At 46.2% G+C, this 24,682-nt stretch overlaps 1 protein-coding gene and 1 long non-coding RNA gene across 7 annotated transcripts in view; one reads left to right on the top strand and one right to left on the bottom strand.

Annotated features, from left to right (window-relative positions):
- Positions 1–162: 162 nt before the first annotated feature.
- On the top strand, positions 163–22,976 carry zdhhc18a (zinc finger DHHC-type palmitoyltransferase 18a). Of its 6 annotated transcripts, none has more exons than XM_061818765.1 (10): positions 163–296; positions 539–866; positions 951–1,111; positions 2,885–3,034; positions 3,150–3,287; positions 3,375–3,426; positions 4,886–4,988; positions 5,090–5,202; positions 6,896–6,998; positions 8,381–11,374. In XM_061818765.1, the coding sequence occupies exons 2-10, from the start codon at positions 634–636 to the stop codon at positions 8,705–8,707; spliced, it is 1,380 nt and encodes a 459-aa protein (XP_061674749.1). In that variant the 5' UTR covers positions 163–296; positions 539–633; the 3' UTR covers positions 8,708–11,374. The 6 variants fall into 6 exon arrangements, 5 of the variants coding, with proteins under 5 accessions (XP_061674749.1, XP_061674750.1, XP_061674753.1 ...); XR_009794846.1 differs by lacking the exon at positions 8,381–11,374 and adding exons at positions 11,422–11,571; positions 22,596–22,976 and having other exon boundaries at positions 234–866; XM_061818769.1 differs by lacking the exon at positions 8,381–11,374 and adding exons at positions 7,756–7,826; positions 11,422–11,534 and having other exon boundaries at positions 235–866.
- Positions 21,671–24,682, bottom strand: part of LOC133500275 (uncharacterized) — a 102,357-nt gene continuing 99,345 nt past the window's right edge. The window contains exon 4 of the long non-coding RNA XR_009794848.1: positions 21,671–22,417. This is a non-coding gene — a long non-coding RNA (uncharacterized LOC133500275). The remainder of the gene's footprint in view (positions 22,418–24,682) is intronic.

The raw sequence follows: 24,682 nt of genomic DNA, 5'->3' as shown, positions 1-24,682 counted from the left end.
AGACAGGGTAACCTGGGCCGAGACTCGAACTCAGAACCTCTCAGCTGCAAGAACGATCGACAGTGTTGCCGCAATGTGTATTCATTCTGAGTAATATTCATGCAGTATTTTGATAGGTTTAACGTGACTACTTGACTACGTGTGTTTCTGCTCCGTTTTAGCGCGAGATTAGTATGCGGTGACGTCACTACGGCGTGACGTCGTGTCGTGCTCTACGGAAAGCGAGAAGAAAATATTTTCGCCCTGTCGCGTCCAACCGGACGCGACGGTCTTCTGCGCTTCCTTTCAGTATATATGTTGGTAATTTTAAGATTATTTTGATGTGTATTAACCAGAATATGTGGTGTAACTTGATGAGATGGCAACGGGCCTTGAGTTGACTGAATTTTGTATCGTTAAAGTCAATGCCGAAGAAGAAGGTACCTGCACGTTAGCTAGTTAATGTTAGCATTGATGATGAGAAACATCCGGGGACGCTAACGCCAAACAGCAGCCCCCTCATGTTTTTTTTTTTTTTTTTTTAATTTTTATTTTTTAGATTTTGCTATGACTGAAACTTGAGCACGTCTTCCGGAAGCCCCACTAAGAAGATCTCGTCTCGTCGAGCACTTGAGCCACCCAGCGAACCCCACGATGAGAAACTGTGAGTACCGGCAGATCGACCCGCAGGCTCTGTCGGCGGCTCCCGCTTCGGCTCCGCGGAGCGCCGACAAGAAAGCGGAGCGCCCGCGGAGGAAATGGGAAGTGTTCCCGGGGAAGAACCGATTTTTCTGCGACGGCCGCGTCATCGTGGCCAGACAGAGCGGCGTTTTCCCGCTGACACTGGGGCTCATTGTCGTCACCTGTGGCCTTTTCTTTGCATTCGAGTAAGAACTCGAGCCTCGTTGTCTTCTTTGTACACCTGTCACTGCATAAAATATTCAATTTATTTCTTTATCTTTGTTATCTAGTTGCCCGTTCCTAGTGGAACACCTGACAGTCTTCATCCCAGTGATCGCAGGGCTGCTTTTTATGTTTGTGGTCCTCTCCTTGCTCAGAACCAGCTTCACAGACCCCGGCATCCTACCCAGGGCCACCTCGGCTGAAGCTGCAGACATTGAGAAGCAGATAGGTTAGTTGCACACACAGATGGGGTAAAAGAGCTTTGCCATATGGGGACTCCACTCCCAAACTTAAGCCGCTTACGCCGGCGTCACAATAGATACTTTTAATCGACGTCACGCCGACCTTGTGTTTTTTGTTTACAACGCCATTTTGGACGGCAAGATCGTGGCTACATATCGTAGCTAGGAAGCAATAAGTGTACGCAATAATCTTTTGGATACGGTTATCGTTTGATCTTTTATCTTGAAAGCCCTTTGACAAACGAACACTGTAACCAGAGGCGATTGAGGCACTTGTGCTGGGAGTGAGGAATAAAGAAAGAAACTGGAGAGCAAGTTTCGGCTCATTAATAGCATTGTGATTGTGTCGACGTCAGACGAAGAGAGGTTGGCGGGGGGAGAAAGCGAAATAAATATCACCCACGTTAAAAGTACAGTTGGACTCACGTCTAGATCATAACATGGTGTCAGATTGACGGTACTACACCTACGGACTTCTTCTTTTCCTTTCGGCTTGTCCCGTTAGGGGTCGCCACAGCGTGTCATCTCAGATGAACGCACATTTGTTTGGCACAGTTTTACGCCGGATGCCCTCCCTGACGCAACCACTCTGCATTCTAGCCGGGGAGAGAAGCTTACAGCGCCTGGCATTCCTTGGCGGTCTTCCATCCAAGCACGAACCAGGGCCAAACCCGCTTAGCTTCTGAGATCTGACGAGATAGGGCGTTCTCAGCGTCGCGTGGCCGTAAACTAGTATAACTGCGGACTCAGGTTGAAAAAAAAAAAACAAAAACAAAAAACGAAGACAACGAGGAGGCGTTCGGTGTTCCAACTCATCCAATGTACCAGATGCGTGGCAGAGATTCAAGCAAGACGCTGAGCTCATGTTCACCGCTTAAAAACAGAGCTGAAGAGGAAAAGTGTAGTTGCCTCCTGCTGCGGATCGGCGATTAAAGGACGGGATGTCGGCAATACGTGGACACTGACCGGAGACAAAGACAAGTTGCTAAAAAGTTATTAGGAAAAAAAGTCTCTGATTACCTCACTTCGATTACCTCCCATATTTGCTAGATATGAGTTTCACGAGAAGACGCAAGGTAACTATGAGTCATTTGCACACTTTATGACAGAACTCAAGCTGTTGGTTAAAGACTAACTACACAAACAGCGATGAGATGGTCAGAGACCGCATAGTTTTGGCTACCAACTCACCGACCGTGCGCAAAAAGTTACTCAGTCGGGGGCCGGATCGCACGCTCGGAAAAGAGCGATCGGCATAGCCCGCTCCCACGAGTTAGCAAAAGTGCAGCTAAAGGCTACGGCTAGCGACAGCCACGAGGTTCACGTTATCCACTGCAAACCTGGAAAGCAAAGTTTAACTGCGGGTGCGAGGAGGCGTGTTGATAGCCCAAAGACCTCCGTAAAGACATGTAAAAAAAGTGTGGAGGATACCACGGTAAATTAGCTGAATGCCCACCAAAAAAGTAAACAATGCCTGAAGTGTCAGACCCCTTTTTCTGTCTGTTCTTCAAACTGTAAGCCACACAATGAAATTTGCCATGATGGAAAGGCCGTAAGACGCTTATAAGCAAGCCAATATTCACCAAAAGATCACCAAAAAATGCGAGATGTATTGTAGTTTTGCCATCCAGTATGGCGTCGCAAGCAAAAGTCATGTGACTCAGTATTTATTGGAAAATCACAGGAGCAGTTCCGCAATTGGCTCTTTAACTTTATAGTTGCCCGCACGAAAAAGTGTAAAAGTCACGTTCTCTTTTAAGACACCTCCGGGGCCTCCTCGTATCGCCCCCCTCCGCGGACAAAGGAGATCCTCATCAACCAGCAGGTGGTCAAGCTCAAGTACTGCTTCACGTGCAAAATGTTTCGCCCTCCGCGGACGTCACACTGCAGCCTTTGTGACAACTGCGTGGGTAAGGATGCGGGCACGACACTTCCATCGTACTTCAACGCATACTTCCTTTGGGCCATTAGAAAACGCTCCTAATAAAATGTTTAAATGTCCGCCGCGTTGTGTTGTGTTTTCAGAGAGATTTGATCACCACTGCCCGTGGGTGGGCAACTGCGTGGGCAAGCGCAATTACCGCTTTTTCTACAGTTTCATCATCTCCCTGTCTTTTCTGACATCTTTCATATTTGGCTGCGTCATCGCACACATCAGCTTGCGTAAGTTCATCACACCGAGATGACTGTCATATCGTCCAACACGATACTATGCAGTCTTTTTTTCTTTTTCTTTTTTTTTTTGTGCAGGTTCTCAATCAGGTAAAAGCCTCATCCAAGCCATCCAGGAGAGCCCTGCCAGATATCCTTTTTTACGGGCCACCTTTTTTCTTTTGTGGGTTAATCCAACTATTTTGGAAACGCATGCGATCGTGGGGTAGTCGGACTGAGACGTAGCACGGGCTGTCATGCTGTTCTCCAGTCTAAGCCCGTGCTTAATAGGATCAGCGTTAGCACATGTCGATGCAGATGGCTTCAAACACACGCATCGTTGACATGGAATACTGCATTTTACGTATTTGGATTTTTGAGAGTCAGATTAGTAGTTTTTGGTATGTACCAATGGGTTGTTTTCACGTGACGCCACCCGTTGTGCTGCCTCGAACGGCGGCCATTTTTGATCCCCGAGCTCGCGTTACTCATACAAAGGCAAGGTGGACGTTGTTATGTTATGTTTCTAATTGCATTTATTGAAAACGCGACCGACGGCACGTCAAGCCCAGACTGACGATTAGGCTACCTGGCATACTCACATCATGGGACTCAGGACTATTGTCCCCTTGATATTTTACTCTATGTGACAGAAATTACGAAGGAGGAGCGCTTACTTGTATGCTAACACCCAAAACGAAACGTGGTGGAATATTTTTTTTAATATCGAGGCAAACTCCATTTATACTCCATAAAACCTGGATATTAGTAAGCGAAATGTTGATTATTTGTTTAAAATTTGATGACAATGGCAGAAAGACAAATGAATAAACAATATTTCACAAAAATCTCAAATCTTTCAAGTGACTAACAAAAACTGATCTTAACTGTAATGTTGGCCTTCTGAAAAGAGTATTGATTTAGCTTGTTAGCTTAGCGCGATGGAGGTTGAGACCGGGCAGCGGGATAGCAGCGTTTGCCAATCGTCCACAAAGCCGAGTCTAAGTGAGGCACAGAGCCGCAGAACGTCCAAAGTCTTTCGTCGGAAGCGTTAGACCATGTCCCCGCTTACGCAGCCGGACTTGTGTACCGGATCGCGAGGCTTTGAAGAGCCCTCCGACTAGGAACTCTGGAAAAAGCTTCAGCGAATTGTGGGAAAAAAAAGTCAGAAGAAGGCTCTCTGATGGTTAGCAAGTCCTCAAACTTGAAACCCAAAAACACAAACTAACCGAGAGTATTCCGCAGACTTTCACACTGGGTACGCGTTAGGTTGGGAGGTTAAATGGCGGCGCGCAGCGGTGCGTAGCTAATTGAGCAAAAAATGTGACGCCAGTGAAAACAACCCATACTGTTCCATTTCTTCCAATCGCACTTCCGCTGCACATCTCCCACAGCACAACAACGATACTGGCTGACCGAAATAAGTAAATACAGTATTGCGTTGTCCCAGATGCATCTCAAATGAGAATTTTTGTGGAATGTTCCAAAATTGGAACACGCGCATCCCCTGTTGATGCAACACAGAGGGCTTATCATGAACTTCTTCATGAAACAATAATTTTTTTCGGAGATACAAGCATCGTAGTTATCACTTGACTTTACTTTTCTACTGTGGTGGAGCTGGTCGTTTGTTTCTTCTCCATCTGGTCTATCCTGGGCCTCTCAGGCTTCCACACCTACCTCGTAGCCTCCAACCTGACTACCAATGAGGATGTAAGTCAACTTTTAACACCATCTCACAAGACAATTCAGTTCCATCTCTTCTTCTATTTTTCACGGCGTACAAATAACTTCCATCTTTGTCCACGTCGTAGATTAAAGGCTCCTGGTCGAGTAAAAGGGGTGCAGAGGAGTCGGGGAACCCGTACACCTACAACAGCGTCCTGGCCAACTGCTGTGTGACGTTATGTGGGCCCATGCCCCCGAGGTGCGTCCATTTTTATTTTTAAATGATCTATCCGTCCCGGTGCATAACTGTAGAATTGATAGGAAGCTTCTTCTTCTTTTTTTTTTTTTATTCATCAAATCATCTTTACCGGTTGCAGCCAATCACTTGACTGTAAACAATAAACGGTACATTTCACTCGAATTAACTAATAATTACGTCTGGAACCTTTGGCCACACTAGGTGGCTTTGTAAAGGGCCACTGACACCTAAAACATAAAATTTAGTATGTCATCCTGACTGGTCCCCTCTGTTTTTTTAACAGCAAGTCTGAAATGTCAAATGAATTGCCATATATGTTGTCTCCCCCCCCCCCCCCCCCCCATCTCCCGCCAGGGAAAGTCTCTCCCGGACTTTGTGTTGAAGAACAAGCAGGAAGTGACGTTTTTTGCAGGTCGCGTATTTATACCTATTGTACCCGCGAGGGATTAGCTGTTTTTTGTTTTTGTTTTTTTTTTTTCCCTGCGTGTTCGCCAAAATGCCGGCTCGTTGTATTGCTGGATTTTGCTCGAACACTCGGGAGGATGGATTCACTCTTCACACGTTTCCAAAAGACCCGGTTCGTCGTGAAAAATGGATTGCACAGGTGCAAAGGGCGAGAGCTTTGTAGGTTCTAAATGACAGGTAGAAAAAAAAACAATAGTTGAGGGGGGGGGGAGGGGGGCGCGTAATCCTTCTCTCAGAACGTAACAAAAGATCCGAGTCATAATAACAAAGTATGTAAGTCAGGAGTGCTAAATGTGTCAATGTGCGCGGGCCGCTGCTGTTCATTACCGCCAAGGGCGTTGGTCGCCAGGACCGGTGTGACGGTCTGAGCGCTCCCCCGTGCTGAAAAGTCTCCTTGTGATGCGTTACTAACAGGGGAACTCTGGGTACGTAGCAGACGCTTACTGGGAAATCCCCCGGTCTCATAGTTCCCCTTCTTCTACATTGAGGGAGCTAACACACGTTATATCCTAACCTTAACCTTAAAACAAAAGCATACACATATTTGTACGTTTGCTGTGTTCGTCTTTCTGAGACGTCCATAGCGGACGTGAACATTCGGCGACAAGTTGTCGGATGACACGTGTTGAAAGCATGGATGGGGATGTTAAAGAATGGCTGGAAGTTCACAAAATATACGCGCATGCGCATTATTCACAAGTAGACTTTTCAGCAACTGGAGCGCTCAGACCATCACCGTGGTGTTGGCCTCGACGCGGAGGTGGATCGGGCGGGGAGGAGGAGAAAGGAGCTCTCTCCCCCACCGGCCACCGGTGTCTGGGCACCCCTGAAGTAGTTACTTCACCCGGCATGGGTCCTCCTGAGTACGCTACATCCTGTCTGGGAGTCTGTTGATAGTCAGAAGTGATCCGCATATCATCTAAACGTGCCTCGAAACGCTAGGGTAATATTGCCCCGGTCACTTCACTCAATTGTGACATGTTCTCTTCTTCGAAAAGAGCTTCCGTGTCAGAAGGGGTGTCGTGAAAAATCCGAAAATCTCTTTGACCTTGAAGTGAATAATATATGTAGTTTTCATCCACGCATCTATTTTCTTTGCCGCTTATCCTCACGAGGGTCGCGGGGTGTAGTTTTCATCACAATATCGATTTTAAAATGCATATTGAGCTTTCAGTGGCCCTTTGAGTTCAGAGATCTTTTCAACTCGATGTTTTTTTGTGTTCCTCAGCCTGATCGACAGGAGGGGCTTCCTGCCGCCCGAGTCCGTCGCCGCCGCTTCTGCCTCCGAGGTCGAGCTGCCGTCCTTGGCGGCCAAGAGCGACACGAACGTGGTAGGGTGAACCGAGTTTGTACGAATACATTTCTTTTTAGAAGAATCTCAACTGCATATGCTTTTACGTCTCTTGTCCACTCATCCAAATCCGTCGTTAGTAGTTAGGGACAGATGGAACTTGAAATATGTAAATGTGAAAGCTGAATGAATAATGCTGGGTTTTATGCAAATAAGGGGCTCGCTTGTTATCGAGCAGAAGAATTTAAAGCCAAAAAGAAAAAAACATGGTACGATGTTTGACAACGGTTGGAAGCTTTGCACGAAACAGACTTCGCCCTGGAGCGGTTTCCACGAAGCTTCAAATAATTGTGCTCGTTAAAGGGAATTTCACTTAGTGTCAAGGCGGAACAATTTCACCGGCCAAAACCACGTCTAAATGTGTTCACGTTGCTAGTTGAGCTTGTTAGACTGCCTGACACTCAAAATCTGTTGTTTGTGCTTTAAAATATTATTTAAAGTTTTGGATAGTTAATTAATTTTTTTTTTTTTTTTAGCTCATTTGTCATTCGTTGTTATGTATTATTGACGTAAACACAGTGAAGATTTCAGCACAACTTAAAAAAAAAAAACAAACGCTCTTTTGGGGTTTTTCTTAAACATTTGTTACATTTTGGCAATTTGAACTGATTTAAGCGTATCATAAATGAACCCCTGAGCTCAAAGATGATAGTGAGACCTCGCAAAGCAAGTTAAGTGAAGCGTCATTTGTCGCTTTTTAACGCTCGGTGTTGTGCTGTATCCGTTCCACCCGGCAGGAGGAGACCTGTCAGGACTTTTCTTTGTCCTGCACAGCCTGAAAAACGGTGCGGCAAATATAAGGTGGATGGTAAGCAGAGGGGGGGTCGTTCACGTCACACCACTGCCGCCTTTCTTCCTTTCTTCATTCCCTCCGTGACGTCCTGCCGACTAAGTTTTTGTGCAAATCAATTTTGTGACTGCTTTGTCTTGACGATGGGATGTCTTCACTAACACGATGAGTGTGCATGCTTCACCGCCTTCAAATTTGTGGCCCACGTTTGATGCCTCGACGGCATTGTGCCCTGTCCTCTCTGGACTTGGATTAAACGGTGTCTTGTTCTTACTGCGCCCGCATGGTGATGCAAGCAAAGACCTTCTTACCCCCCCCCCCCCCAACTCCCCCTCGCTGCCAGAACATCCGGAAAAAATCGCAGCTTCACATTCATCCTCATCTCGTTGCACATGGTTGCCGTCTGTGCGCATTCTCTGCAATCAAAACAGTCGTCAGTGTGATTACTGCCCGCATAACGCTGGACGCCATCCAAGCTAACTTTAACTTTAAAGCTCGCTTTATGTCAGAACAATACTCCTTTGCCTGCTCTTGCTTGACTTTTTTTTCTCTTTCTCTTCCTCTTCGCGTAGTGCACACAGAGCACCAAAGACGTGCTCGAGAGGATGCTCCGCTCCTCCGCCTACCACGGCCTCTGCCTTCCCGGCACCCCAAAGACCACCCCTTTGGGCCCGGAGGCCACCGGCGTCCCGGCCCACGCACCGGAGACGCCGCGGGCGGCCAGGTGCTCGGACCGGCCCTCCGCCGCCGCGTGCTCGCCCTTCTCCAGGAGCAGCACCGGCGACTCGATGCACTCCATCAACCCGGCGTTCCGTCTGGCGTCACCTTCGCCCTCGCTCGCTCGAGCCAGGCTGGTTCTCGGCGAGGCACCCGACGTCGGCTTTATCCCGTTACCTTGAGGGTTTCCGGCTTGGAGGTCTGGTGGGATTCCCCCCCCCCACCAAGTGCTGCTGCGCGGTCCTGTTTGACGTCGATCACGGCAAAAGCCCAAACGGACATTTAACACTTTCAAGACACCCCAGCGCACGCCGCCTCGCCTTTCACGGGACAGAACCTCGAGCTGTAGAGTCAGCCGCAGTGCTCACATCTTACGCAAAGCACTCCTATAACTTGTGAACAAACGTGAGTTTCTGGATGATGGACGGAGGAATCAATTTTACTGGACTCCACTGTGATTAAGTTAAGGAACAAACTTTGGGAGAAGTCCGATAAATCTTGAGTTTGAAAAGCTTTCGCCGGGTTCCCAACCGATTTCAACCAAGTCGCCGGGAATGGTGTGACCTAAAATGCGGGAGGTGCAAAGCAAAAAATGGGTTGGAGATAATGCAAAAACTTGAAACATTTCGTCATAATTAAAAAAAAAATAATAATCAAGTAAATACTATTGGGCGGCATGGTGGATCAACTGGTAATGCAGTTCTGAGGACCCGGGTTCGATCCCAGCCCCACCTGTGTGGAGTTTGCATGTTCTCCCCGTGCCTGCGTGGGTTTTCTCCGGGCACTCCGGTTTCCTCCCGCATCCCAAAAACATGCAACATTCATTCATGGGCAGGGTGGCAATTTTTTGCCTCATTGAGATAAAAGTCTCCTAACAGGCCACAGTCAAGGAAATAACACTTTTTTTTTTTTCATTTATGCTTAAGTTATATCATAACTTTACTAATTTATAATCTCGTCCCAAAAATGGGACGCTGCCCACGAGAGGGTAGTTGGGTGTTCTTAGTGGATCGTCCCAAAAACCAGAATCAGATTAAAACACTTAAATATTTTGATATACTGAAGGATATAATGCGTGAAAATCGTGATATCCCAAAAATGCGACGCTGCCCACGAATGGGTCAATATGACACTCTAAATTGCCCGTAGGTGTGATTGTTAGTGCGACTGCTGCTTGTCTCTATGTGACCTGCGATTGGCTGGCGACCGGTTTAGAGTGTGTCCCGCCTCCTGCCCGGCTCCAGCCGGGATCAGCACCGGTACTCCCCGCGACCCTCTTGAGGATAAGCGTTGAAGAAAATGGATGGATAGATAAATACTATTGCTGTCACCACATTCCCAAAACATCCATTTTAGGTTGATTGAAGACTGCAGTTGACCAAATTGTGTGTGTGTGTCCAGGTGTACCAGTTCAACTGCGATACTGAGGATGAGCAGCAAATGGGTGAAATTTAAGTTTTGCAATCGTCTGATGTCGAATAGCACGTCGCCATACATAGGCTTGTTTTCAAATTTTGGTAATTTCCAAAGACGCGCTTGTGATCTGATGTTTTAGAACTTTTGCTTGAAGTGGACTGCTCAAATTTCTGAATTAGAGGGGAAGATTTTTACTTTACTTTTTTCATTTGTATAATTTGTTTTTGTCATCTGTTCTACGTTTCGTGTTTTTTTTTTCTTTTTGCATCTGACATAAATTATAGTATTTGACACAATGTGAAATGTGTTTTTTTCCCCCTTCTGTTAAAAAGAGCCACATTTTTAGAGGTTAAACATTTGTGAAAGCCGCGAGAACAACTTGGCTTGCCATCAATGACTTGAACGTCACTTTCTCGACGACGCGTTTGCGTTGAATTCGGATGAAATGTAAATGAAAGCACGCATCTGCCGGGCACTCGAAAGAGAGAGAGAGAGAGAAACGTTTCGCGGATTGACAGCATCTCATACGTGAGTTATGTTATGTTTGGTATGCGGACGCGGTCGCGTTTATCTGAATGTACTCGTGTGGTTAGCGCATCTGCGTCGCAGTTCTGAGGTTTGCGGTCTGAATCTCGACTCCGCCCCTTCTGCGTGCGGTTTGCATGTTCGCTTCGAGCTTGCTTGGCTTTACTGTACTCGCCCGCATCCGTACACATTTCATAAAAACATGAACATTAGGTTATTTGAAGACTAAATGGTCGGCAAATGCGATTGGTTGGTTGTTTGCACGTGCCCTGTGATTGGCTAGTGATTCCCTCACCCAAAGCCAGCTGGGATAGGCTCCAGCTCACTTGTGACCCTAAATCATAGGTGTCAAACTCAAGGCCCGGGGGGCCAGATCCGGCCCGCGAAGCCAAATCGAGAGTGTTAATTTCAATTATTCTTGTAAAAATTTGTACAAAAATTTCAAATTGTTATGCATGAAAAATGATAAAGTTGAGATATTACAAGCGTTTTTTGTGTTTCCAAACATGAATAGTTTGAAAAACACATTCCCCTTGATTTGTGATTCCAAAGTGCATCATAAATTGATGTCGTAAATCCAAGGAGACTATTAAATATTTGTATGATTGCAGAGTCATAACGGCCCTCTGAGGGAAACCGGAACCACAATGTGGCCCGTGGGAAAAATTAGTTTGACACGCTTGCCCCTAAATACATGGATTAATCTTCTTGTTTTTATAGTTTGAAACGTGACTTGTCAACTGTAATAGTGAACTTTAATTTTGGCCACTAGGGGCCAGGATGTGCACAAGGATCGCACGGTCTGCTTTCACGGCACTTCTTAGGAACACAAGTAGGCCCAAAAGGCCTTTGTGTATATGCGCATTGAATCCCCGCACGGATTCGGGTTCAAATCCGACCGAAGACGTTAATAAAACAATCACTTTGACTCGTGCTGTTCCTCTCCCGTCCCCAGAATGATTTTCCCGACCGTAAATCAGCGATAGTTGGGGCCGGTGGAAACGACGAGGAGGCGCATGTTGAGCACACGTGTTCAAGGGGGTGCGTGTGAAGTTTGATCTCGCAATGTGGACAACAGACGCCCTCAAAGTACACCGCAAGACAGGTGAGGAACGTGCGTGTGCGTGCGTGTTGCTGAGATACCGTGTAATGCGCCGTACAACATCCCGTGGCCATCGCCGGCACGAGAACCGCTCGGATGAGAATTTCTCTTCTTCGGGAGCTGCCGTACGATGCCGAACGGCATGTTTCAATGGCACAACCGATTTTGCTTGGCACCGCTCACGACCCGCTGTTTATTCTTTGCCCAGTTTACGGCCGCCTGTAATTACCCATCTTGAGAATCAAGAGAAATGTTTGTCGAGAGGCTGAGGATGTGAGGTCGGACTGCGCTCGACTGCCTGCGCACATTTCGGCGGTTTTATTTTTCTAATGTCAATATTTTGCCAGTTCTGGTAGGTGAGGTGCGCTGCCGTGAATTGATTTAAGTCAAGAACCTTCGACAAGTGCAATGTGTAGTCAACAAATGGAAATTCTAAGCGGACTCTTTTTAATTGTGGCCTTAAAGGTCAAGTGTCATGCCTCTAAACATATCTAAAATAGATATTGTAATGAAAAATACATATAACATTATTCACTTCAACATCCATATGAAAAATGTAGTATGAGCGGAGAGCGCGTCAACCATACGCAAAGTTGCGGAAGTCTCATTTGACATCCAAGTGGTCGCCATATTGCCTGCAACTGTTCTGTTCGTTACGTCACAGCGCGACATTCGCCATTGAAAATACGCTGTGCCACCTACTCCGGGACACGGAAGCTCTTTTCAAAGAAGAGGACGTCTCACAATCGAGTGAAGTGACGGGGAAATATTAGCCCATCGTTTCGAGCCATATTTAGATGATATGCGGATCACTTCTGAATAACAACAGACAGTATGAATGAGCCAGCGCGGCCGAAGCCATGTTCGCTGAAACTGTGTCTTGTCTGCGGTGGACGAGGCACCGCCGAAGCCGTGCTCGGCGCTGACTGGTACATCGACACATTTAGCACCCCTGACTTACGTACGCGGATCTTTTGTTACATTCTGAGTGGATTACGGCCCCCCCTCCCCTCCTTCCTATTGTTTCGAGCCATATTTAGATATCTGGATCACGGCCAAACCACCTCCCCGTCCGATCCACCTCCGCGCGGCGGTGATAAAAACAACGCCACCCACGAGCGAGGACGACGCCACGGGCAAACCGCCTCCCCGTCCGATCCACTTCGGCTTGGCGCTGCGACAAGCCACCACGGCCGAGAAGGCCGGCGGCGATCCACAAGGCCGGCGGAGGCCGTCCGATGCGCACGTCCACACATTTAGCACCCCTGATTTACGGATTACGCCCCACGAAGCTCTCATCCTTTGCACCCGTGCAATCCTTTTTTTCCCAACGCACCGGTTCTTTTTGAAAAGTACGAACAATATCCAGCCATACAACGAGACGGCATTTTGGCTAACACGAAGGAACAACGAGCTACCTTCCCGCAGGTAAAACTAATAGAAAGAAACGAGTCCGCCTGAGTGCGCTCCTGCTTCTTCTCGAAAACAAATCCCTCGAGAGGATTTTCATGGCAGGAGTGACAAAAAGTCAAATACGTCAAAATCATGTTTTGTGACCAAAAAAAAAAAAAAAAAGATGGGTCCAATCCGGCTGCCTTTTTTTCCATTAATAACATACTAAAAAAATCATGCATTTCACGACAGTGGACCTTTAAGCAAATAAACGGTTTTCAATCAAGGCCAAACGAAGTCAAAGCAGCCCCCTTACCGGACTGCGAAGCCGCAGACCCGAAGTTTGATAACCTTTGCGGATTTATGTCAAGGTTCACTGTTATACGACCGCCGCACTTCAAAAGAATCCACGGTGAAGTCCTGCCCGTTTGGCAAGCGGTTCATCACAGGCAAATGCAAAACAGATGGACAGACTTTGGCTTGGTCCCTCGCTGAGGGTAAATGCCAAAACTTCACAGACTCAGCAGCTGCGTTGTGTTCTGAAGCAGGCCCCTCGCTTGCCAAGAGGACTACAAATAGCTTTGCAAGGGGATCGACTAGGGCTCGATTGAACAGGGCAGCGCGGGCGTAAGGTGGCCTTTCGGCGCCCGTCGTCGGCGATTTCGGTGCGGGCCGCAGGTGATTATTATTCGCGTGCCAAAGCGCGTCGCACTCCTTGCGCTCTAGCTGGCGGAGTCGAGGTAGAAGAAGGCCACCCACCCAGCCGGCCAGCTTTCAGAATAAGAGGGTGCGCTAAAAAAGTTAAAATTGGATGACTTTTTTTTTTTTTTTTTTTATAAAAGAAGCGCTGAGATCAGGCAGACGTTTTGGCTCGGTGGGCGGATAAGTGCTGAGCTTTGCTGCTTCACGTCCACAATTCTTAAGAGACACGCGGGACGTTTTCAGTCTCTCATACTTTTTGTCTGGCCGGACTCAAAATGTCGGTTAGAGCTGCCCGCTGTAATTTTATATCCAATACAAGAGCCGCCTTTTCGGCCAAAATATAATAATACTCAGTTCTGATCAGTGGCACGCCGACCTTTTGGTCTCTGGGCCTTCATCGGCGATTGACGAAAGCTAATCCACCAATTAGTAACGCCGCAATGACGTCGTAATTATTGAATTATAAACGTGGAAGGTACGTCATCCGAAGAAGAGCAGAATCAATAATCTAATAAGATGACAAAAGCATGAAAAATAGAAATTAAAAACCATACTGACCGGAGATGCTGATTATTAAATGCATGCATCTTGCGGCGGACGTGTTTTGCTTGTCGAAGTTGGTTTGCAGAGTTTTGCTCTGACCGACCAATCGAGCTCGTCCACCGACGTCACCAAAATCACGTGACTCGGTTGGAGACGGCACGAAAACACGTCTTATGGCACGACATGCAGAGTTTTGTCCGATACCGTTAAACATTTAGAAGGTACGTGGAAAAATGACAGACACTGGATTTACACATCTATGTGGTAAGTCATTGAGAATCACACGGAAAAGTTTGAAAGCGTATAAAAGTCTGGACGCATATGAATACTCTGTTGCTGGATCTGTTCTCAATCAGGAATAAATCCCACGTAGTGACGGTTTTGACGGCTCGTGAACGCGGAAGCGTGTTCGGCGACACGTTAACCTTTGCCGGAATCCATCGATCTTTTCAGCTAGTATTCAATACACGTACCAATATTTAAATAAATGACCCCTGGTTTTACACAAACTCGCATTCATTAACTATGATTGAAAAAAAAAAAAAAAAAGGATAGTGCCGTCTCCCTGGAATGTACACGGAAGCGTATTGCCGCCGCACGTTAACCTCTCTGCTGAGACAGATAGTGTTTTTTTTTTAAATACGCATTGTTCTCAAATGAGCCAACTTGCCATGATAAATACTTCTTGGTTATTTGAGATTGAGAAGAATAATTCCTACCTGAAATGAAGCGATCGGTACACAGTCGTGTGTATTTGGTTGGGCGCCATTCATCACCTTTAATTGGCGAAATCCATCAATATTTTCTGGTCGTTTCATTTGGTATTCCATAGAATGATCTCTTTGAATATCTGTCTCGTCTGTTGTGACAACCAACGGCGCAACGGGACTCGGGCAATTTGAAAAATCTGCTCTGGTTCAACAGGTCCCGCAGTGCAGAGTGGCGAGGTTTGACGGGCAATATGGCGCCGTGCAAACTGTGCCGTCACGTGCGCGAGCCCTATAGGAGGACTGAAAAGTGCCGATGTCATCGCGGGTCGTCTCGCTGGGCCCGTGAGGGCAAATTTGAAATCTGATTGGTCAAAGAAACAGTCCCATTGCAAATACTGTACAATTTAAGTGACTTCAGCATGCAGGGCCTTGACAAATTTGTCTTACAGAGCAACACAAAGACTGAAATTTTGAAAAAAAAAAAAAAAGTCAAAAGAATTCACTACAAAGTGAAAAGAATCGACATCTACGTATACATTAATATCATTTCACGGAGATGACGTGCCCTGCGATTGGCTGGCGAACAGTTAAGGGTGTAACCCCGCCTCCTGCCCGTTGACCGCCCGGATAGGCTCCAGCACTCCCCGTGACCCTTGTGAGGATAAGCGGCTGAGTAAATGGATGGACGGAAGGTTGTAGATTTTGTCGGTTTCTGTGTAGAATACTGTTAAGCGCAGCTGAGTAAGGATTTGCTGACTCTGACCGCTCACAGCTGGTTTTGATCGGCGCTGTTAGGTTCTTAAATTTTACACGGCATAAACTGCAAGGTTTTGGTTGGTTGTCGTCATGACTGCAAACTACAGCGCAACACAATTTGTTGTGACCAATCTTTAAACAACGTATCACAAAAGTGAGGGAAAAAAAAGATAGCATTGTTAATAGTAAGGCTAATTTGCATGTTGGAATAAAGCGACTGTGGGGAAACAAAGTATGTCCAAAACAGCGACCGTCCTTGAAGATCGAACGCAGTTCACGACCTTGTGTTGTACGTTCTTCTTCTTCTTCTTCTCCTTTTTCAAATATTCACCTCATTCGTCTCCCGTTTCACCGTTGCGTACAGAAAATGAAAAATACAAAACGCACTTGTGGAGTTAATCTTTTTTTTTGACGATGCTCACTCAGCTCTCACGAGAGGTCTCGTGTGACAAATCGCGCCCCAAGTTCAAGTTTCAATCTTTTGTGCGGCTCCGAGGCGCACGGACCTTGGAAATTTGAGTGAAATTGCGTTTCTGGAAGTTTCAACAAACAACATAGTAAAAGGAACTTTGATAGTGTTATGAAACATACGCATGTGTGTGTGTGTGCATATATATATATATATTTGCGCAAAGTAAACAACGCATCACAGAAAACAATGAACCGACATACAGAAATCCATCCATTTTCTCAGCCGCTTATCCTCACGAGGGTCGCGGGAGTGCCGGAGTCTATCCGAGCTGTCAACGGGCAGGAGGCGGGGTACACCCTGAACTGGTTGCCAGCCAATCGCAGGGCACATCGAGACAAACGACCAGTCGCACTCACAATCACACCGAGGGGCAATTTAGAGTGTCCAATTAATGTTGCATGTTTTTGGGATGTGGGAGGAAACCGCCTGGAGAAAACCCACGCAAGCACGGGGAGAACAGGCAAACTCCACACAGGCGCGGCCGGGTTACATACGGAAATAAAGAATTGAAATCAAAACAATAAATACACTACATGCAAACGGACAAGACAACGAGGCACACCTGGACAAGACACAAGTGCCCGAAGGAACCGGATTGGTAGGCACCAGGAGCTGGAATGACGAGAATATGTCGGGATGAAAACCTAACAGGCGGCACGGTGGAGTAGCTGGACAGCGTCGGCTTCACAGTTCTGAGGTCCCTGGGTTCAATGCCGGCCCCGGCTGTGTAGAGTTTGCATGTTCTCCCCGTGCCTGCGTGGGTTTTCTCCGGGTACTCCGGTTTCCTCCCACATCCCAAACACATAGAACATTAATTAAACAAACTAAATTGCCCCTAGGTGTGATTGTGAGTGCGACTGTTGTATGTCTCCATGTGCCCTGCTATTGGCTGGCAACGAGTTCAGGGTCCTTGCCTCCTGCCCGTTGACAGCTGGGATAGGCTCCCGCACTCCCCGCGACCCTCGTGAGGATAAGCAGCAAAGAAAATGGATGGATGATTAAATTGCCCCTAGGTGTGATTGTGAGTGCGTCTGTTTGTCTCTATGTGGCCTACGATTGGCTGGCAACCAGTTCAGGGTGTGCCCCGCCTCCTGCCCGTTGACAGCTGGGATAGGCTCCGGCACTCCCGTGACCCTCGTCAGGATAAGCGGCTAAGAAAATGGATGGATGGATGTGCCATTACTAGCGATGGTCAGACGCTCTTTTTCCATTTCAAAACAAAATCATGTACTGTACCTCCTTTTTGTAGGGATGGGTGGGATTATCTCCACCAACCCCGCACGGGTCAGGTGTCTTCTGTAGTTTCAAGACCGCCCTGTGAGGGGCAGCATGGTGCCACAGGCCATCCAGACAAGTGTAGACTATCAATAAATAGCGAGAGAAAAGACAGAAGAAGGAAGGCTAGGTGTTAGCATGTCTGCTAATTGCATTGTTCTTACAAATGCTTCTCGTCACTTCCTTGTGGTGAACAATTTGTGTTCCTATTTGTAGTCCGGCAGCGCTTTGAGCTTCATGTCGCTTCCTTGGATCTGTTTTTACAATCACCGAATGTTGGCCAAAAGAATCATAGTGAAAATGTAAATGAAAAATGGAATGAAAATTCACCAGTGCGGGGAAAAATCTCTTGGGTCACGCATCCCACGCCAAAGGATAATCGCTAGGGATAATATTTCAAAGATCTCCGACACGCCAAAATTGTCAAATTCGGCTCAACGAACAATTGGTGTGTATACCCCCCCCCCCTCACCCGCTGTAACCAAATCCAGCTCACATCCCTCCCAAAAAGATAATTTGCTATGCTCATGTCCCTGAAGCGAGTCACATGTGTCTAGTGTGCGATAAAACAAAAAAAAAAAAATTAAAAAAAACAACCCACACCCAAAGTTACTTTGCATCAGTTCTTCACGCTGTTTTAACTTTGCGAGTGTCAAGTGTCACTGAACTGTGCAGCGGGTTGTTCGGCCCGACTGCAAGGAATTTTCTTGTTCTGTTCAATCACCATTTTGGAAGCTCGTGGGACATGGCGACTGTAACGAAAGGGGCGGTGCTTAAGATCACCTGTCGGAAAGTTCCATTGTGGCCTTGCACAAATCTTGTTCATCCTCGGGTGCAATTCCCAGACACGCGAGGGTGCCACATTCATGTGTTCAAACAATTACATGCGTGTATAAACACCACGGGAACCCCCTCGCCGTCATATCGCTCGGGAAGAAGGTGGGTTCCGTGTCCCGGAGATGAACACGTGTTTTGGTCCAAAATGTCCATAAAGACCCAAGAACAAAAACAAAATATCTCGTGGCGATGCTAGCTGAAGCTGGTGACTGTGTGCCACTACTGACAAGGACTGAAAGGTCACTCGGGCAGGAAGAAGACGTTATTACTCCCCCCCAAATCCCAAATTAAGATCTTGATTTTCTGAAGACACGATTTGTGGTATGACGAAACAAAAACTGAATAATTCGGCCATAATGAGCGTCGTCGCATTTGGAGGAAAAAGTTGGAAAGCCGAGTGAACTGCATGAACCAACAAGTAATATTTGACCATAATCTGTATTTCTGCCACACCCCGTTTATTAGCAGTTGCATCATATTTCACCCTCTAATAAGCTCTTAAAACGCATCCTCCATAAGCTTATGAATATGGTTAGTAACCCCTTTGAAGTGCGGCTTTTGTTTTTTCGGCGCAGACTTTTTACATTTTGACGCTGACGGTGTTGCACCGGGATCCATAAATTGCAAAGGCCTGGTTTGGTGAGGGTTGTGGTTATGCAAGGAGGCAATAAAGGCGCTCAAGACTTCAGGCGCTCGGATCTGGATCAGATTTATGTATCGACGGCAATAAAGTCAAAGCGGGGGGGATGAGCCGTCTTGACTGACAGCTGACGAATGCTGAGTCACTGTAAGGGGCATGACTGGACATATCACTTCTTCGGCTCCATATTGTTTGCCACCTTTTGGGCTATCGTTCCCGAAAAAAAAAAAAAAAGTCGACGGCAGAATTTCACGACTTGGAAAATGTACAGTAAAAATGTGCGCGCGTGTTTATTTTTGCCTGACGTCGGATGTCTGAGCTCCAGCTGCTATTCAGAGGCGTGCGGGGCAGCTTTTCGCCATGTGTTGCTTTGTGGGCTTCCAAAACTTTCTGCTCGTGAAAGTTTATCCATCCATTTTCTTTTGCCGCTTATCCTCACGAGGGTTGCGGGGAGTGCGGGAGCCTATCCCAGCTGTTAACGGGCAGTAGGTGGACTGGTCACCAGGCAATCGCAGGGCACGTCGAGTCAAACCGTCACACTCGCAATCACACCTACGGGCAATTTCCAGTGGATGTTGCATGTTTTTTGGGATGTGGGAGGAAACCGCAATACCCGGAAAAAAAAACAACAACCCATGCAGACACGGGGAAAACTCAGAACGTCGTCACGTGAATCTTCTCAACTAATAACAAATCGCAAATTGCTTTCTTATTATCTAAGCGTAAATAAAGTACTGCGCTTGAGATACGAGTGACCCGACTTGCGAGTTTTTCCCCACAGACGACTTGTACTTTTTTACTCAAGTCAATATTTCTGTGACTATTTTTTACTTCTACTCGCGTCGTATTACTTACACGGGTACAGTGAGTGCGGTTTATGCGGTGATGCGGCTAATTTGTGCCTTTTTTCTAACGGCCGCAAGGGGGAACTCGAGCGGAAAAGACCGGTGGAATATGTGCTGAGGAAGTGACTTTTAACGGTCCTGTTAGCGCTGTGCTAGCACTGTGCTAGTGTGTTGCTGCTGTGTTATTGCCATCTCTCAGTGGTTTTTACCTGTATCTTTTTTTCTAACCGGCCCTGTTAGCACTAGCATTAGGTTTTTCAATGTGGGCGCTAGCGTAAGCGCGGCACTAGCGTTAAAGCGCTAGGGTTAAACTTTTTCTGTGTGCCATCTTTCCTTGTAAATATCTCGTGCTTCAATGTGGGCGCTAGCGTTAGCGCTAGCTTTAGCGCGGCGCTTGCGTTAGCACTAGCGTTATAGGCGCTAGCGTTAAACTTTTTCTGTGTACCGTCCTTCTTTGTATATATCTTGTGTTTCAATGGGGCGTTAGCGATAGCGCTACCACTAGCTGTAGGGCGGCGCTAGCGTTAGCATTAGCATTAAAGTGCGAGCATTCAACTCTTTCTGCATAACATCTTTCTTTGTAAATATCTTGTGCTTCAATGTGGGCGCTAGCGTTAGCATTAGTGTTACACCGCTAGCGTTAAACTCTTTCTTTGTAAATATCTCGTGTTTCACTGTGGGCACTAGCGTTAGTGTTACCGCTGGCGTTAGGACTAACTTTAGCGCGGCACTAGCGTTAGCACTAGCATTAAAGCGCTAGCATTCAACTCTTTCTGTGTTCCGTATTTGTAAATATCTTGTTTCAATGTGGGCACTTGCGGCTTTTACACAGCTGCGGCGTATGTGTGTACCAAATGGTATTTCCTTGACAAATGTACTCGGTGAGGCTTATAACCAGGTGTGCTCTGTAGGCCGGGAATTATGAAAAAAAAAAAAAAAAAATATATATATATTTTTTTTACTCCTTTGTTAATTTTTCACTTGCACGTCATTAAACAACAACTTCTAATTTGCGCTCTGTAGGGCGGGAATTACGCTATATTAAAAGAAAACTTTGTTCGAAGCCGTCAGTGAAGAAAATGCAACAAAAGTCTTGATTATGATTCAGTTACCGGTTTGGTCGGCGGAACACGTCCGAAAAATTGTTGCTCATTGTTTCCCCAAAGTAAACGCGGATGTTTGCAAATGTTTAATTTTCACTTAACACAAAGCTGACCGGTGGCGCCTTCAAACAGGACCGCAGGAATCTGAGAACAGGAACCGCCGAGAGGCTGAAAATTCCCGAGATTTGGACAATTAAAGAAAGTCTCGAAAGCGATTATTATTATTATTATTAAAAGTTGTTGACTATTTCGATCCTAGATGAGTGGATTCATTGTTCCAACTGCGGTTTATTGTTCGTGATTTGGTGCGTGCGTGTATAAAACTGCAAAAGTTAGGGAACCCCTGCTCGAAGCCCGTAATGGCCTCCAGATGCTTCGCCATCATGTAGCTGACGCATCCCTGGGGGGGGGCCTCAAAATGTGGATAATGAGCTGAAAAATGTGCTGTGACACATTAAAAAAAATGTATATCCCCCTTTTTTTTTTTTTTACTGCCTGCTCACTTGGACGGCTGTGAAAACTGCGAGGTTGACAAAATGTGCTTCTGCTCTTAAAAAAAAATCGTTTGGCCGACCTGCACCGGAACGACCCGAACGGATCCCACAGATCTGAGGCCCCCCCCCACCCCCCACCCCACGTGTGTTGCCGCCCCGGCTCGGAGTTGATCTTCCGAAGTCTGGGGGGGTGCTAGTGTTCTGGGAATGAAAGCGGAGCTCCCTGCTAAATAGGGGTTCCCCCACCCACACTTCTGGTAAAAGGTCGGTGTCCCCCCCCGCCTCCCCACTGGAAGTCTTTCATATGCGACGTCGCGCAGCGGGGTTCACGTATGTTTTATTTTGACATTTTACAGCTATGCTCGGCCTTTGCGGGATCGCCGTACGGATGGGGTCACGCACGGGAGTCACGCAGGGTGACAAGTAAAAGCAACGTGAGGTTTTTTTGTTTTCTCCAAAAACTTCTGCGGAGAGCCGGAGAGGATGATTTGCGCTCCCGTTAAGGAACCGGTCCAAGTAGCGAGACCCGAGCCAAGGGAGAGCGATGTGAGCGACTTTTAAGAGCGAGGCTATACATTCCTCTCTTCGACCCCCCCCTCCATAACTCACGCGTCCGCGGTCCGCATATGCGCCTGGCGAGCTTTTTGGGCTTTGGGGAGGGGGGGGGGGCGACATAAAGAGACATTTCACACGGATAAAATACGGGCCTGACGCACAGCCAGGATCTCTTCGCTCCTCTGATGTGCCGTAGGAAAGCCGCAGCGTTGATTCATTGCGGATTTCGTCGCGGCTTCTGAAGGAATTTCTTATCTTGCCGGGCCGCTGTTTGCTTTCCTTCTTTCTATAACGGCCTCGCCGTTCCCCCCGCAGCTTATATCCAAAGGTTGTTTTCTTCCCCCTCTCCTTCCAGCGGGGGTAAAATGAACCGCTGTTACGTAATCCGCAGTCCAAAGCTATATTTGACCGTTGAGCTTTGGAGCACTTCAGCTATGCGATAACTTCTTCCAACCAAGTCGGGGCTGCGTGGCCATCCGGAGCAAAGAAACAGACAAAATATTCCGGGTGTCGCACCCTCAACCCCTGAAAAAAAAAAAAAAAAAAAAATCACTTGCGATGCGAATATCTAGATAAATACATACCCAACAAAATATTCAAGCACATGTAGACCAAGTGATTTTACAAACACAATTATGTGTTTAAGCGCCATGTCCGAATCTGAATTTCCATCCATCCATTTTCTACCGCTTTTCCCGGTCAGGTCGCGGAGGGAAGTAGCTTCAGCAGGGAAAGCCGGACTTCACCTTTCCCCAGCCACTTCTTCCAGGTCTTCCGGAGGGATCCCCGAGACGATCTAAAGACACAGTCTCGGCGAGTCCGACTATGTCTAGTCGGAACTTCTCAACTCGGGCGGAGAGTTGACATTCCACGTCTCTTTAGCTAGTTTTTGTAGCCGGGGGATCGGATCTCCAAGGTGGCCCCTCTCACAGATGGTCACCCCATGGGAAGGGGGACCCACGTTACCCTTTCGGCCGCCGGGCGCTCACCTTCGAGCCCCACCTCCAGGTCTGGCTCTAGAGGGTCCGGGCAAGGGAAACCAAGAGCCAATTTTTGCACCCGTCATCGGGGTTTTGGGAGTCGCGCTCTGTCTGGTCCCCTCACCTCTGACCTTTTTGCTATGGGTGACCCGACCGGGGGCAGGACAGCTTAGCTTCTCGGATCATCGGGACACACAAACCCCACCACCACGATAAGGTGACGGCTCGAGGAGGGGCCACTCTTCTTTGGCTGTTTTTGAGCGTAGTCCCAAAACAAAAAAAATGATTTTCATTGCTCCAGAGTGTCACGCTTCACCATGGGTTGCGCTAAGCAACACAAAGTTTTAATTGGCGCAAATTGTATGGAATAAAATAAGAATAATTGTTTTATGTTGGCTGACTTTACCAAATATGTTTTGTTGTACTGCAACCAGTGATTATTTAATTTAAAAAAAAAGAAAAAAAATATATATTGAAAAAATTATTGAAGATGATCATGTAGTTTTTCTTTTCCATTGTAATTTGTAATATTATATGGAAGGAAATATCCCCAAAAAATGTTGAAATATGGTAGTTTCTTTTTTTAATTGGTGCAAATTGTATAAAATAAAAAAAAATAATTGCTATACATTGGCTGACTTTACCAAATATGGTTTGTTGAAATGATTAATCATTAAAATTTTTTTACTTAAAAAATATATATTGAAAAATAATTGAACATGGGAAAAATGTTCATGTGGTTTTCCCTTTTCCATTGTAATTTGTAATTTTATTTGGAAGAAAATATGCAAAATAATGGTTGAAATATGGTATTGTTTGCATATATTTTTTAACTGGTGCAAATTGTATAAAATAAAAGAATAAGAATTGTTATATGTTGGCTGACTTTACCAGAAATGGTTTGTTGTACTGCAACCAGTGATTAATTATTAAATTAAAAAAAAAAATAAAAAAAATATATATATATACATATATATATATATCTAAAATAATTGAACACAAGAAACATCTTCATGTCCTTTTTCCTTTTCCATTGTAATTTGTCATTGTATTTGGAAGAAAATATGCAAAATAATGGTTGAAATATGGTATATTTTGCATATATTTTTTAACTGGTGCAAATTGTATAAAATAAAATAATAATTGTTATATGTTGGCTGATTTTTACCAAATATGGTTTGTTGTACTGATTATTTTTTTTAAATTAAAAAATATAGTTTAAAAAACAATTGAACATGGGAAACATGTTCCTGTCCTTTTTCCTTTTCCGTTGTAATTTGTTGAGTTTCTACACATTTTGTTAATTCTTTGTTTCAAATCAAGTGATAATTGTTGCCGTACTAGGCTTAAAAATGATGTGAATTTCATTTTTTGGAACACCCAGTATGTAAGTATAACAGTAGAACTCACACGCATAATAAAACGTGTTGAAAAATAAGGCCCGCCAAAAAAAAAAAAAAAAAAAAAAAAAGCCCATCATATGTGTTTTGATTTTTAATGACAGGCTTTATTGTTACCACGCTGGTTTGGGTAAAACCCAGAGCTGGTTTCTCGCGCCGTCGCGCGCACTTCTTAGCACTACTGTAATTAATCAAGCAGCCACCCCTTGACGTCAGCAGCGCACGAGCTCGCTTGCGTAAGTTCTCTCCGCGCGCTCAGAGATTTGCCTTCTGGGGCAACCCAGAAAAGCAAACGCCGCTCTTATCGCGCCTTCTAAGCGTGCGATAAGACAGCAGGCGGAGGTCGACTGGTCAACTCAACCTGCGTTTGGAGCACAGGTGCCGTGACTGAACGGCCTCCCAAACGATTT

Source organism: Syngnathoides biaculeatus, chromosome 5 (assembly GCF_019802595.1).
Source record: "Syngnathoides biaculeatus isolate LvHL_M chromosome 5, ASM1980259v1, whole genome shotgun sequence".
Taxonomy (NCBI): Eukaryota; Metazoa; Chordata; class Actinopteri; order Syngnathiformes; family Syngnathidae; genus Syngnathoides; species Syngnathoides biaculeatus.
This window is presented reverse-complemented; position numbering and strand designations above follow the sequence as displayed.

Coding starts and splice junctions, on each gene's coding strand:
- zdhhc18a (XM_061818765.1), top strand. CDS start 634: ATGAGAAACTGTGAGTACCGGCAGATCGACCCGCAGGCTCTGTCGGCG. Junction 867..950: donor GGCCTTTTCTTTGCATTCGA/GTAAGAACTCGA, acceptor TTTGTTATCTAG/TTGCCCGTTCCTAGTGGAAC. Junction 4,989..5,089: donor ACCTGACTACCAATGAGGAT/GTAAGTCAACTT, acceptor TCCACGTCGTAG/ATTAAAGGCTCCTGGTCGAG.